This window comes from Alligator sinensis, unplaced genomic scaffold (assembly GCF_000455745.1).
Source record: "Alligator sinensis unplaced genomic scaffold, ASM45574v1 scaffold29_2, whole genome shotgun sequence".
Classification (NCBI taxonomy): Eukaryota; Metazoa; Chordata; order Crocodylia; family Alligatoridae; genus Alligator; species Alligator sinensis.
In genome coordinates this window covers 396,191-412,534 of record NW_005842194.1, presented here as the reverse complement: position 1 = coordinate 412,534, position 16,344 = coordinate 396,191, and the positions used below count along the sequence as shown (strand labels likewise).

The 16,344-nt window shown below is 39.4% G+C and overlaps 1 protein-coding gene across 1 annotated transcript in view; it reads right to left on the bottom strand.

Moving 5' to 3' along the window:
- JAZF1 (JAZF zinc finger 1) overlaps positions 1-16,077 on the bottom strand; it is a 268,598-nt gene extending 252,521 nt beyond the window's left edge. The window contains exon 1 of the mRNA XM_025207420.1: positions 15,998-16,077. Coding sequence (XP_025063205.1) covers positions 15,998-16,064 — 67 coding nt within the window. The 5' untranslated portion in view covers positions 16,065-16,077. The remainder of the gene's footprint in view (positions 1-15,997) is intronic.
- Between the last annotated feature and the right edge of the window lie 267 nt (positions 16,078-16,344).

Genomic DNA, 16,344 nt, shown 5'->3' with positions numbered 1-16,344 from the left:
AGGGGGTGTACCGCCAATCTCAGGGGGTGCACGTGTACTTGTGTGCACCTTCTATGCATCACCAGTGTCTACTACTCCCCCTAGATTGGCGTCATCTGCAAACTTATTGAAGATGCACTCCGTCCCATCTTCCAAGTCACTTATGAAGATATTGAACAAAACCAGCCCCAGAATCAACCCCTGGGGCACTCCACTTGATACTGGCTGCCAACTAGACATCAATCCTCCCTCCTGACCCTGATGCTCCAGCCAGTTTTCTATCCACCTTACAGTCCATTCATCCAGCCTGTACTTCCTTTGCTTGCCTGAAAGAATGTTGTGGGAAACCATATCAAAAGCCTTGCTAAAAAAATCAAGGTATACCACATCCACTGGTCTCCCTACATCCACAGAGCCAATAATCTCATCACAGAAGGCAATCAGGTTAGTCAGGCATGACTTGCCCTTAGCGAATCCATGCCAACTCTTCCTAATTACCTTATTCTCCTCCAAGTGTTTAGAAATCGATTCCTGAGGATCTTCTCCATGGTTTTTCCAGGGACTGAGGTGAGGCTGACTGGTTTGTAGTTCTCCGGACCATCCTTTTTCCATTTCTTAAATATGGGCATTATGTTTGCCCTTTTCCAATCATCCATGACCTCCCCAATCACCATGAGTTTTCAAAGATAATGTCCAGTGGCTCTGCAATCCTATCAGCCAACTCCCTCAGCACCCTTGGGAGCATCCTTTCCTGCCCAATGAACTTGTATATGTTCAGCATTTCTAAATAGTCTCTAACCTGTTCTTTCATCACTGTTGGCTGCTCACGTCCTCCCCAAACTGGTGCAGTAGTCTGGGAGCTGACCTTGCCCATGAAGACGGAGGCGAAAAAGGCATCGACTGCTTCAGCCTTTTCTGCATCCTCTGTCACTGGGTTGTCTCCCCCATTCAGTAAGGGACCCACACTTTCCCTGATCTTCCTCTTGTTACTGACATACTTGTAGAAATCCTTTTTGTTACCCTTCACATCCCTTGCTAGCTGTAACTGCGATTACATTTTGTCCTTGCCGACTTCATCCCTGCATGCCCAAGCAATACTCTTATATTCCTCCCTAGTTGTTTGTCCAAGTTTCCACTTCTTATAAGCTTCCTTTTTGTGATTTAATTTACAGAAGAGTTCCCTGCTTAGTTAACCTGGTCTTCTGCCATACTTGCTAGTCTTCCTGAACATCAGGATGGTTTGTTCCTGCACTCTCAGTAAGACTTCTGTGAAGTAGACAGCTGTAATGCACCTTAGCAATGGCACACAAGTCTTTCTGTGATGTTTAATGGACAGTAGACTAATTGTACTGTGCATTAGTACAGTTTTTGCCATGACATGCTAATGCGCGATACAATTAGTCTATTGCCCATTAAGCATCTCGTATCTATGTGCCCAGAATATATTAAATAAAGCTACACCTATATCCAATGTGTTTAGATTTTTAATAGACTGCTAAAATATGTTTTTCTTCTAGGTTTAAACCATATTTGTTTTTTCTCAAGAGATGATAGATACTTATGCATCCCTTCAAAAGACAAAATAGGTGGCTTTAAAGGTACCTTAAAAAATATGTTTGTTTGTTCATTTTCCCTTGCTAAGGATGAAGCAAGCAGCAAATGTCCAGTTAAGCTATAAAAGTTCCATAGTCAAACTTCCACGCATGAACTAATCTCCTAAGGCCCTCCTATTATATTTCCTTATGCTGCCATCTTTTCCTGCAAGTATAACAAGAAAGATAAAATGTAAATTTCACATGTAGGTATATCACCTCAAATTAGTGACATAAAATTACTGACATTTATTCTAAAAAAAGCCCTGCTGGCTAGAGGTAAAATGCTGAATTAGCATCTGTCAGTGGTGCTAATTGAAGTAAGGCTGGGGACTATAAAGTACTATTAAGAGTAAAATAATACCAAATGGAAATGCTGAGAATGTACACTAGCCTTCTGGCATTGTAAATTATAATGATGATTAAAGTATCTAGAATATTTGATTTTAAGAGTACGATGAACCATAATACTATTTTCAGAATTTCAAGGAACAGTATTACAACCCATTGCTGAACACAGAGCTTGTCCAGACCTATGTGCAAAATTTGAATGACTAAATCATAATAACAGTGCCTTTTGCACAATAATGCAAGCTTGTGATTGGGACCCCCTGAAATAAAACAATAACGTTAATCCCATCTCTTGCTTTTGGTATCAAGTACACCCCATGTCTAACTACCCTAGATCAATTATGAATAGGTTCCCCTTTCAAAACGATTGCCTCTCCCTTGTTGCCAAATCCCTCTCCAATCTAGGCACCTATTCCAGTTGGTAAATATATTAGGATCTGCCCTGCTGTAACAATGACCTATACAGTGCCTCACAATTCAGTCTAAGGTGTTTGATTCAATTAATCAAGCCCTATTGCAATTAATGAAATGGTAAACCTCCGGAGCGATCAAGGGTGTTGTGCACATCAGTTTCACCAACAACAACCAGGGATGGATCCAAAGGGCTAACATCTACAAAACAATCCACGGACAATGACCCTCCACTCTGTTGGCTTCATCCGGGCTCTGATCATTGGTTCATCAAGAAAAAGTGCTTTGAAGAGCAAGTATAGGAGAAGAGTGAAGTTGACAAAAAAGCTTGCTAATCCCTGGAGAGAAGAACCATGTTGACCCATCATAACCACCCTTGGTGATGGATCCACACCTGATGAAAGCTGCAATGATCAGAACCACTGCCTTCCCAGTGTTGGTGAGAAAACACTATTATGGCTGGAGATATAGTGGATTTGATTATAGCTTGCTTTATTTGTTTACTGCAGTAGTCTACCTGTCATTTTCCTATAAGCTCATTATCCAATTAATAAAGCCTTTCTACTAAATATCATGTCAATCCTCTTAAAACACTAAGTTAAATCCCGTTTTAAATGTAATACCCATAGTACCTGAAACATACATTAAAATACTTGCAGTATAATACAAAGTATGGCTCCAGGTACTTTTTTGACAGTGCATTAATTTTTAATATTTTTATAAAGTGTTCTTTTAAAGGCTATCACATTGCACCTCCATGTTAGTTTACTGTAACTCTGCCTGCTCCTGGATATCATAGCTGATGAAAAACAATAAGACAGCCTCTCTCTTAAGCAGCATAAGCCAAACAAATCATGTTAAACCACTCCATATCCCTACACAGATCCTCTTGGCCAACCTGTCCACTTCAGTGTATTCATTTAAAAAGCCATAATGGGATAAACCCACATAATCTCATAATCCCCTTTTCTTCTGGAACCCACCATAACAGCTTTGAATGTTCAGCCTAGTACTTTTAACAGGGCATAGACTGAAGATATCAGGAAGAACAGCCTTCTGAGAGAGCATGTATGGACCTACTACCTCTTGACCACACCACCTGGTACCCATCTTCTCCACAACTGTCCCAAAGTAGAATCCAATTATGCATTCAAAAGCAAATCAAACAGAGTAGGATGGAAAAAAAACAAAGGAAGTTTAGGACAATTCTCACTTGTGTGCCATATATGTCCCATTGCCTCAACAGAATTATAACAGAAAACAGATACAAAAATACAAGAAAACATGGTATAACACATTAGGAATATGAAGGATTGGGGCGGGGGGTAGACCATTCCACTTCCATTTCGATGACTAAATGTGGCCGGTTAATTTATCAGGAACAACACTGCTTTCTGGGAACTTGTAACCTGAAGGCCAAGCAGCCATAGTAGTAAGTCTCTACTGAAATGATTCTCAACCAGGATGCCATGCAAAAATTACCACATGTGTAAGTGTTTCCACAACTACCAGATTCAAAAGATAAACCCAGATATTTCAAGTACGAATTAAACCTGTTGCAGTAGTACCTGATCTGTTGTGGTCTTTGAGTTCTTTGCAACAGAAGAATTGCTCCAGAATTAAAAAATGCCCAACATAAGTGAAAGCTATGAGCTGACATTTTGAGGGGTGTTTTGAGTCTAACCAGGGTTGCCTTGTGCCTGAGGAAATTGAGACTCACTGCTTTACTGGCATCCTTGAAAACATTGAACTGAACCATTGAAAATATTTATAGCCACATGCTACAGTTATTGAAGTATTGATTAAAATAAAAAAAAGGATAAATAAACAAACAAATAAAATAAAGCCTGCATCTGGATGCAACAAACATGTATAGTAGACATAGTAAAAAATGGGATATTTTTGTGAAAATTGTGACCCCCATATTTTTTAAACAATTGAAGAATTTCAATTAACTCCAATGTTTAGGTTCCTTTCATGCATTTGAATAAAGGTCTGTCCCTGTAAGGTTGAGAAATTATTTTATTTACATACTTGATATAAGTTCTCCTCTACACCCTCAAAAAAAATTTCTAGTACTAAATTTTCATGCGCCTTTTGTAGCCAGCAGAGAGATATTTTGCATCATTCCATATGGAGCTCGACAAACTCATTTTGAGGTGAAACCAAAATAAAAGGAAAAGGAGCCATACTTTAAAAATAATATTTTTATTTTTCCGTCTCAAAAAAGCTGTCTTAATACCTTCAAACGCAGAAAAGTAGTTTACTTGAAAAAAAAACCCAACAACTTAGCGCTCATGTACATGATCAGTTTTAAAATGGGGAAGAAGGCATTTCCTGATGATTTAAGAATATCAGATTAGTCTGTCTTGCTTTTAGAGGATATAAAATTAGCTGCCGAGAAATTAGGTTTTCAATTAAAACATCTTTAAACATTTCTTTTAGAAAAGAAAATTTTCAAAGAGCTCAGGATGTTTGTCATGTGTTTAATCAAGTCTCAAGTGCTTTATGTACTTTACAATATACAGCTGCACATGCTGGTTATCTGAGGCACTGTAGTGATTCAAGTAGAGTGGGACAATTTGTAAATCTCATCAGTTTCTTGATCGCTTTCCTAAGGATTGTTGGAGCATTTCATGATCCTCAGAAATTGTTTGATTATGACATATTATTCTTTCGTTCCTAATTAACCTTTCAACCATGCTCTTCTCTGTCATACTTACTTCTGCGTGTCAAGTGTTGCAAGGAATTTTCAAATAAGCATAACCTGAAGTCATTCTGACAAGCTGTTTCACAGGTAGGGTCAGCAACTATGGCAGTAAAACAAAAAACTAAAGAAAAATTGCATCCTGTGCCTGATGTGCACTGGAGTGCACTGGTGCCTCCAGCACCTGGCAGGTTTCTCAGTACATGCACTACATGCAGAAAGTCAAGAGATACCAGGACCCATGCAAAGCTACAGATATCCATCAGGTTTATAGGATCTCTACCTACACAGAAAGGGAAGCAGAGAATTTATGGCATTTTTGAGAAATGAAGTTTACTGGAAGCAACAGACAGAAGAGGTATTAGAGCTTGAAGCTTGAGCCCCTGTCTGCTATCTAGGTGCCCAATCTGTGCCTGCTTCTACTGGAGATGGCAGATTTAGCTGAGTCCATTAGTGTGAAGTATACTAATATCAGCCCCCCCGCTTCCCCAAGTATGCTTTGGCGCAGCACAATCTTTTGAGCAAAGAGTTTCTTCCAAGCAGCAATAGGTCAGAGTGACACCCTAATATATCAGTAAAATCAGGACATGTACAAGCTATCTCTGCATTTTTCTGTAATAATTATTGCAGCTTTCTCCATTGCACAGCTGGAAATCTATCAGTGTCTAAAAGTATTCAAAGCAGGGAAGAGAAAAGTTGCTAATACAAACCGGATGAGAAAGATTGTGTGCTTCACTGAGGTCTGAGTGCCCTGTATCTGACAGGAGAGGGAGGACTCAATGGAGCAGGGAAGGTGCATCATCCTGAAGACCTCAGGAGGCCTGCACATCTCCTAAATCAATCAAGTAAGTAAGAAATGGGAAAGGTCAGTAAATTAACCTGAATATGGATGAGTATAAATCCCGAGAGAGAATGAGTTAGAAGAATCCCAAAGGGGGAGACAGCATGTAATACAAAGAAGTTAAGGCCCAAGCTAGGTTAATACTTGTCATTGAGAAATTCTTGTGGCTTTTTAAAATCTAGGGAAATTCTTAGAAAAAAAATAATGCTTCATTAAAATGAAGTTAGCTTTGCCAGTACACATTAGTAGTTTCAAGTGACTCACCATACAAGTTTATAGCATTAGAAGACAAACAAGGGCAGGGGGAGGGGGACGGAGGAAACGAGAGAGAAGTGTGCAGACTCCAGACTTCTTTACAGCTATGTCTTCCAGAGAAGATGCTTTTTACTTATTTCTGATTAGACAAGTAGCTCAGTGAGGTCAGTCATTAATCATTCTACATTAAAATTCTATGAGCCACCAATTGTGCAAGTATCAGAAGATCCAGAGCTAATATATCTATACATGCAAAACACCTCATCCTGACAATAACTTTATGGAAGTAATATGAAAAGATGTCACATGGGAAAAAAAAAAAAAAAAATCAAATGATAGAAATGCATCACCCTTAGTACCAGAAACACATGCGAGTGAAATTAATGTTCTCTTGCCCAGACTTTCAATACTACATGCACAGGTTGTGCAACTGAATTGCCTGCAATGTGAATGGAGATGGTAGATTTATTAAGCACTCATATGAAAAGAACCTAGAAATGACAGAGGACACTGCAAAGATGGTACCCTGTAGTCAGTGATTCTTCCAAATTTAACCTCCCCATAGCCATAAATAGGTTTTCAGCACACAAATAATTGCTTATCAAGACGATATGGTGGTTAGCCTCTGAAGTGCCATCCTGCCGTGCCTTCTACCTGACTTCAGACTAAGAGGGCTAACTCCTTCTCACTATTTAGAAGCAGAGATGTTGGGAACAAAAAGGAAAAAATAAAAGGAGGACTGGCATTTCTACAGAGGCAGTTAATGGTGCTTGGATTCAAAAGTTCCCTTTAGCTTTCAGTTGAATTGCCTAGCTTTTTCAAAGCTTGAATTTTGGTTATAAAAACTACACAGGCTATTCTTATAAAGACTTGAAGTTCTAGAATTCCATTTTAATAAAAACTTTTGTTTGGAAAAGTCTAAAACAAGCTGATAAATTAATTCCATTACAAACTGGAGTGTGTCTTTTACTCCATCAATCTGCACACACAAAAATTTTCCAGAAACAAGAACTGAACCTTGAAATTTGTTAGATGCTCTTTCCCAGGCCTATATAAACCAGGAGCAATAAAACCTAGAAGGGAAGTATTCTAATCTTAGACACCATGTACAGTACTTCTACAAACCACCCCATGCAAGTCTTGTTATTGCTACCTATTAAAAAAACCTGAAAGCCAAAATGTTAAAACTTTGCTGCTGTGGAATACAGGAATGGCCTTTTTATGGTGTGTTACTGCTGCCTTAAGGGGTAAATCCTGTTTAGAGCAACCCCAGTAACAAAAATTCTAGCATCATTGTTGCATTAAACAGATGCCTCTCTGCTGATTTTATGGCACATGGAGAGTCAAAAGCCTTCTTATCAGGCCAAATACTCAACTATTGACTTTAGAGCCAATTAAAAAGGATTGTAAGATGACTTTTAAATTAAGGCTTTCAAGCTATCCAATCAGCCAAGTAAACTGTGAGTGCCGGATGCCCTGCTTCTGGAGTGTTAGGGCTAGCTTTTTAAATGCTTCCCCCACCAACACACACACCATATTTTTAAAAAGTACAGTTATTCAGATTTCCAGATTCTTGCTTAACTACATGAAACCTCAATAAACATTGCAAAAATGAATAAGGGGGAGTAAGCATATGGTTCTTAGCCCCTAAAATTCTGATGGATTTTTAAACTCCAGAAAGTATCATATGAGACAAGCCTACAAACGTGTATACACCCCCATTTAGGAAGGGTAGCATAATCCTAGTTTGAGTCAGACAATTTCTAACTTCTGTTACTAAAATCCCCCTACTAAATAAAAGTGAAAATGAATGCTTCCTTCATAAAAGCGCTCTCACTCTCCTACTAAGATCTACAATACACTTTGAACAGAAAATACACTTGCATCCTAACACTTAAAACATACACATTATCATTATTTCCTTATCAGAACCAGACATTCCATGATAGAGGTGAAAAGCTTTCTATAATTAATTAGAGTCAGTTATTCAAAGATACTCAGGTCCCTAGATATGCAGATAAATAATACCCAATTATTTTTTCTCTTAAGCTACCATTCCACCTTTAATACAATAAAAAGAAAGAGAGAAAGACATGGGGAGGGAAAAGGGCAAAGTTTTAGTGAAACTCCCCTCTCCCCTATTTTTAATCAGTTTTAATAAACAAAAAAGCTTTCTATTTAATCAGTTACTTAAATGTAATGGAGAAGAAAATCTAAATTATGTTTAAACAGGCATTTGATTAACTCTGCGGTCATCAACCTATGGGCCCAAACAATCTTGCAGAACCTTTGGATCTAGCCTGCAGAGCCCATCCATCAGAGATTTTCTCTATGCCAAGCTACAGTCAGTCACCTGAGGCTCCTGCAGAAGGGAGCTCTTCCTGTGCCATGCTGTAGTCAGCTATCTGGTTTTCAGGAAGAGGGTAGATCTCCCTGAGGGTAGATGCATCACAGCTGGTTGCCTGGAGCCCTGAGAAGAGGAAAATCTCTGCCCTTACCATGCCACAGTTGGTTAGCACAAGCTCTGGTAGAGGAGGAGCTTCTTTCTGCTGTACTGTCCACACTTGAACAACCAAGAGAAGTAGCAACATCTGGCAAGTCTTAATGCCCACCTGCCTCCAACCCAAGCTTGGTCATTGTGGCCCCCCCACTGGAAAACATTTCCAACCTCTGGACTGACTTAATAAATTAAATAATATGTTAACTTAATTACACTGGGCCCCAAAAGCTTATTAATAGATACATATTTTGGGAAACCATGTCACTGGAAAGAAAACACAAAGCACCTTAAGAAGCAACACCGTGATCCTGATGTTCTGACAAAGATGCTCTCAAGCAGGTCCTGCCATCCACTCCTGCTCACCAAACCTGCCAGTGAAGCTGTACCAAAGGCACTTCTCTATGAGCCTCCTTAAGACCTGTCATGTCTGACAGCAGGTGCTGGGGAATGCCCCCAAGTTGATTCACCAGTGCATTTCTACACTTTGTACAAGTAGATATGGATGGTGGGGTTTGCTCAGGAGTGTCCCTGCTGAGGCATGCCATAGATGTAGTTCAGATATGCCCTTTGAACCCAGTGCTGTGCAACATAACCAGGAAAATCCTTCAAGAAAAATGCTTACTCAAGCAGTGGCATAAGAAAGCAAAAGCTAACAGGTAAATATTATTGTTTTTTAGGGATGGAAAGAAATATAGTGTAAAAATGTGTGCATGCATGCATGTGTGTATGTACACAAGAGAGAAACTAGAACAATCGCTTAAACTTTGAACTTACAGCCTACAAGTTGATGTCATTAAGAAAAAAGAAAAGGAAAGAAAATCATCATCATCATGACTTTCTTAAAAAAAACCAACCAACCAACCCCCTCCCCCCCCCCAAAACAGTATATCACAAATTATATTTTAATATGTTATTGACCAACTTGATACAAACAAGTGAACTAGGTGTGAGGGACAATAGGGTTTAGTGCAATATTTGTGTGTTAACTGTGTTTATGTATGGCAGAGCAAAAGGGTCCGACATGGGGAGGGCACGAAAAAAAAGTGGTTGTTGTCAGCACCTGTGATCATGATCCTGATGGCAATCAGAAGTTGCCATCCCTGCAAAGGGCTAAGTGCCAGCTACATGCAGTACAGGACAAGAAGGATCTTCGGCATCAACAAAATTACAATAGCCTTGTTGATGGTTCAAGTAAGTGGGTTTGGTACACAGCCTCTGAAGCAGATGCCCCAGAGGCATCATAAGAGAGATGAGCATAACAATGGGGAGACAATGAGAGTGTCCACTTGGGGGAGGCAGTTAGGGAAGGAGACTAACAGAGGCTCTTTGGGGTTCAGAAACCAGGGAGATTGAAAAGGAAACAGCAGACTGTCTCTGGGGGTGCTATGGGCTGTGCAGAGGCAGAGGACCCGCTTGCTAATCTCCTTAACTTGGGAGGGCAGCAGAGAACCTCTGGCTGGGTGGTCTGTACCTCAGTAAATGCCTTTACTGAAACAGAGCTGACTATTTTATGCTGAGATCTTTGGGTTGCACTTGTTCACCCCAAAAAGAGAGGAAAGAAGAGGAATTCTCAGGAGAGGAACTGAATGCTCGCTCCTTGAGTCAAGGCCACAAAGAACCAGGGAGGATGAGGGGTAAGTATCCTCAGAGTTGGAAGGGGCCAACCCTCTTCATCCCCAGTCTAGAAGCCAGGGCTGGCGTCAGGAAGTACTCTCAGAGACCAAACAAGGCCCCAGTGATCCTGAGAAAGCATCTGTAATGCTAGGATAAGTGGGTTGTTGTTTATTAATTCTTTGCCTACAAGAACCATGCCAGGATTTCAGGTATTGAGAAAACACAATAGAGAGAGATTTTTATATGTTTTTTTGTTTGTTTGTTTTTTTACTTTAAAGTCTGTTATAAAATGTGTTCGGGACCCAGGTATCTTGCTGGTGTAAATCAGCATAGCTCCAGTGAAATCAGCAGAGCGATGCCAATTTACACCAGTGGAGGACAGTGCTCAGATCCTTGTAGTTAATGAAATGTATTTTAAATGCCCCTTCTCTATCGTGGTCCTTATGGAGTTTTTTCCTGTAAATTGGTGTTTAGTGGTGGTTTATGTTCTGGATCAAAACATCATGACATGAACACTAAAAGGAGTTTTGGAAGAGTTACTGCTCATACGTACTATATTTTAAAATATTTATGGCAGAAGTTTTTAGAAATATGCATTACGAGAAGCACTGGCCGGCATTATAGAATGAGGGCTAATAACCCTCATTTAAAGAGAACTAAGTAATCTTGAGTTCTAGGAATGCCAAAAGGTCTAAGAGGAAATACTGGCATAGCTGAATAATTTAGCACAACTATCATTCAATGGATTGTTTAGCAAATCTGTATTTGCTTCCAGTCTAAGAACCTATCCCAGACTGAATTTTTATGTTGGAGTTATAAACCCCTAAAAAAGGGGGTTTACAATGGAAGTGCTGACATAACTAACTACAGCAGTGGGAACAGTGCCTCTGTAATCAAGGCACATTATATTTATGAGGTAGGTAAAAGTCTGTAACCATTAATCACTAGAATAATATTGACAGATTTTAAGTTTGAGGTCCAACAAAATTAATGTATTCAGTTTCTCACACCATTGATATGAAGGGGAGAAACTGCAGGCAGTTTTATAGTCTTGGGCTTTGACATCTTTACAGAAATCAGTGAAGGTTGTCTTGCTGAAACATTTCATTAATCTGCTGCCTCTGCATTTCTAGGTTTTGTCAATCTTCTACAAAGTACCAGAAAAGTAGATTGTTCATAAACCAAACAAACATGACCTTATTTGCATGAACATGTTTCCACAGTGGATAATTACAGACTTTAATTCAATGTGCATCCAACAAACATTTAGATTATACCTAATAGTGATTAATCACCCAAGGAATATCTAACTCCTAAATTATAACTCAACATCCCTATATAAAACAATCTAAAATGTCAGCACCTCAGTCTTTATGATATCACACCATTCCAATAATTCTGTTTTACAAGTAAATTCCTATTATACATTAATAAGTGCTGTTGGTGGCTAAACTTCATGCCTTCGAGTAATGACTAGGTTGAAGGCAATTAGGACAGCCAGGTGCAGCTGGGTTAGGTACTAATAAAAAGTTTTTAAATTTTACTATTTCCGTTTGGATTTTGGGAATGCATTCCAATCTGCCCAAATTAGGGAGGAAATTGTTTCCATGTTTTCAGCTGTTCCACATTCTATTACCGATAACCCCTCTAGGTTTTCTCTATTTTGTTTTTTGCTCACACACATGTGATTTGAGGGGACTTTAAGATCCAGTCCTCAGTATCCACATTTCACAGCCTGTCAAGAGAAGTTACTACAATCATTATGAAGTTAGAAACACACATGCGCGCATGCATGCACGTATGCATGCACACACACACTAGTAGACCCTTATTTTAAAAAGTTTATATTTAAAAAAATTAAGTAAAAAAACAATTTGAGAAAAGTATATTCACTAGGTTAAAATATTTTTCTTTAGCAACCTAATCCAAATAAGATAAATGCATGCAACATCAAAAAACCTGCTTGGAGCCTAAATACTGGAAAGGATTTACCTATAATCCTTTGCTAATTCTTTTTAAAGAGAAAAGACTGTTAGTTGAAGAATAAAAAAAGTCAGTTTGTAAAAGCAAGCTAAAAAAAAGCCATATGCACTTGTGCAATTAAAAAATTGGAGAACAGAGATGTCAAAGAAAGAAAACAAAAACCTCTTTGGGTTTTTCCACTTGTTTTTATTCTGTGTTTTTATGAAAAAAAAATGCAAACTCTGTATCCCCCTCAAAATACCCAGTATGTTATAAACATCTTAATGTTGACATAAAAAAATGTAGGTCCTAATTTTTCCTCATGAACACAGCTGGCTGGATATTATTTGCACTGCATTTAAAAACTGCATTTTAATAGACCTCCTAAATAGAGCCAAAAATGATGATGCATGTGGTATAAATCAAAGAATCATTTATTTTGGGGTTACACTAGTACAATCACATTGAAATTATGTGCATGCATGTACAAATTATTTAATTTTGCACGCAAAAATATCAAACAGAGACCTTATGGCAAACAGAATGGAGCTCATAATGTACCTCTGACCCTTTTTTTTCACTACAGATTTTATGGCTAATGGGGTCAGGAAATACTGAATAATTCTCCCTACAGAGTTCCTTCCTAAATCTTCTCTGTGGGTAGGAGCCAGACAGGGGCCTAGAGAGGTCTAAAAACCAGGGCCCTCAACCTTTGTACTGCTCTGTGAACGTCTTCCTGGCAGCCCACCTTTATGTAGACACTAACCCCTGCAGCTTTGAACAGATGCTGTGGAAGGTCTCTGCAAAAGTTCACAAAAGTATTTGTGAAGTATTAGCTCCTCCACAGAAGGTGGTTTCTTTGTAACTTGACCACACCACCACAAAGAGGCTGGGCACTAACACAAATGAGAATAATTATTCCTATAGCTGCATCGAGAGACAGGAGAAAAAAAAACAACAGGAGAATTACATTTGAGGGGTATACATTTTCTTAATCCTCACCTGTGGTTGCAGCCAATACACCTAAGGGAGAATCCTCAGGGTCAGACCCAGAGGAGGTGAGGTGGCACGGCTACACCCCCTTTTAGACTGGAGTGAACCACAGAAGCCACCAGGAACTTTAAATCCCAAAGGCAGGTTGAACCCCCTTCTTCCCTTTGTGCTCAAAGACACTTTCCTTCCCTTGCTTCCCCTGCTTACTACTGCTGCTTTTCTTGCTGTTCCAGGGGCAGAAGTAGTTGCCGAGGCACTTCTGGCCAACCCTGGGGACAGGGACAGTGGCAACAGCATGGGAAGAGAGCAGTTTTGCCCTCCCCACCTGGTTCTCCTGGAGCAATAACGGGGAAGGGGAACCCCTATATATATTATAATCTATCTATCTATCTTTGCTGCTGCTGTCCAGTCCCCATCCTCAGCTAAGCACAGCCCCCAGGACACAAGTGGCTTTGGAGCTTCCCAGTTCCCTGGGATACTGGGAAGGCAGCAGCAGTAGGTGGAGGACAGGCAGAAAGTTTATAAATAGACTTTTTATTAAGTGTCTGCCCCACTCATAGGAATTACAGAATAAAAAATAACCAATTTGAAGATCATTTTCTTATTATTTAACTAAGCATATAACACAGTCCTGGCTGTTAAAGTATTACTAAGAACCAGGTTTGGATCTTGAGACCATAAATTATAATGGCAAACTGTCTCTTCCCTTCTGCCATCCCAAGTTTCAGATAGATCATGTATTTATACTTAAAAAACAAAAAAACAAAAAAACCTACAAGATGTTGAAAGGCAATTTTTATTTTTAAGGTTTTTAAGAAAACCAGTGTGAGGATTCTAATATTTTATCTGTTTTTAATTTCTGTAAAATTTTAAAGACTAGTATAACAACATTATTTTGGTAATGGTAGCTAGGATCCAGCTGCCTGGCTGGAATACATGTATTAAGCAAATTGTTTTCCTAAATTTGTCATTTGAGAGTTTGACAGCCTATTTGGCGGGGGGGGTTGGAGTTTTGGGAGGGGATACATTTTGAGAATGAAATAGCTATTAATGTTTCAAAAGTCATTTGAAAAACACTAACTAAAGAAGAAAGTAAAAGACATTTTGAATAATACTGTCTTTTTTCATCTTATCCAGACACCTAAAAGACCAAGACAATACACTGACTTGTACTGCCCTCTGGTGCTAAAATCATGGAAATGCCACATGCTTCTTCAAAATATTAATAGTTCCCAAAGTTCATCAATGCCAATATTCATACCAGGGAAGTTGAATATAATTTTTAAAAGCGAGTTGTAAAACGTTATTAGCAGGGAATCAAAATGCCATCTTGCACCACATCATGCATATGAAAAAAACCCAGAAATTCAGAATGATGTTACACCAAACCATAGTGGGCAACACAAAATTTTAAAACAACCTTCCCTTTAAATATGCACAATCATAACAGCTGCTCATTTAAAAATGTTTTAATTAGTTCTTTAAAAAATAAACAAATGCAGAAAGAATAAACGTTTGGCATCTATCCACTGCATTCCAGTCTGCTCAGAAGTAGGTTTGACACTTGAGTCAGTTTTGAAAAGTCTTTACAAAGAATGCACTTCATTCTTCTGACACCCACAATTAGTGCAAAGAAAAAACACAACAACAATTTTGTCTAGAATGTCCCTAGTTCCTGTATTTTTCAGAGAATCTCAAAGCTCACTTGCAATGAATTCATTCTCAAAACATCTTTGCTGCGTGGTTAATGTTAGCATCCCTGTTTAGGCAAAAAAGGATCAATCACAAAGTTTAAATTCCCACTAGTTTTGGGTACTCAGCCTGAGAACCTAAGGCTTGATTTTTAGTGTGGGGCACAGGAGACTGGTAGGAGGGGCATGGAGGGGGGGCACTAAGCCGCAGCACAAAAGTATAGGGGTGGATGTGGGGCTTTTGTCCCGCCCCTGGGCCCACCCACAAGTTGTGCCCCACCCAACCCGGGAGGCACCAGTCACCCCTGGTGTGGAGTCACCTCAATTCATGTGAAACCAATGGGAGCTGCTTGTGCTAAACACCTCTGCAAATCAGGCCCAAAGTGCTAAGTTAACCACTTCTACAGAGACACTTTAAATTAAGTCCATGATGACACATGGTTCCATTAAAATGAAAGGCAAAATTCCCATTGACTACACTGAGGCCAGAATTTCATCCCAGATTTCCAAGCTACTGTGCTTTACTCAGACAACAATATGTTCACAGGTGCTCAGGCCTCTTTAATGTCCAACTGATTTAAATTGGATACCATGAGGCATAGCGGTCTACCCACTTGGGCTCACTGGCAGAATCGGGGACTAGAGCATCATGTTTGTTTTTCCAAGACTTCTATTACATTTTCCATGTGTCAATACTATTAATTCAAAGATCCACCGAACATTTAGATTCCCTGACTATATAGGATTAGCATTTTGCCTGAGCCTTAGTTTTGAAAGTTAGGCACTGATATGAAGCTTAAATAGCCCTTTATAGACAAGCAGACCAGGTGTATAATTTTATAATGGAGATGTTTCATTTCAGAACAAAGAATCAGGTCCTCCAGATAATTAGTGGAGATATGCCACTTAATCTGATTAAAGATCTGGCTCTATACCATGATTCGTGTAATTTTGTATTTGTGTTCAAAGCTTTTTGACACACCAATTACAAATTTCCAAATGGTTGCATGTACCTCTAAGAAATGTTGGGAATGACTTTTTATAAAAATATATTTGGCAAATCATATAATCCATGCATTGCAAAAATTTCAACAAACCCACTCAGTATGTCCTCAGTCTTCAAGGGATCCACTGGCATGCAGGTCAAGATGAAGGACCTTCTTGCCATCTGGGGCTGTCTCTCCACCAGGGCCACAGGCATTAGGCCATCTTTAAGCATGTTGCTGCTGAAATGACAGCCCGGGGCCACAATAGTGATTGGCACCAGAACAGCTCCAAAACCAAATGGATCAGGGCTTATTCAAGATCTAGGGTGCCAGCTGAACTTCTGGTGGCTCCAGGGGCACTACAGTACTATCAGGAGCATGCCTGACTACCATAGCCTTGCAGAAGAAAGTGGTGTGAACCCCCACCATACCATCAATATCAGTGTGTTGAGGATGGGCAGG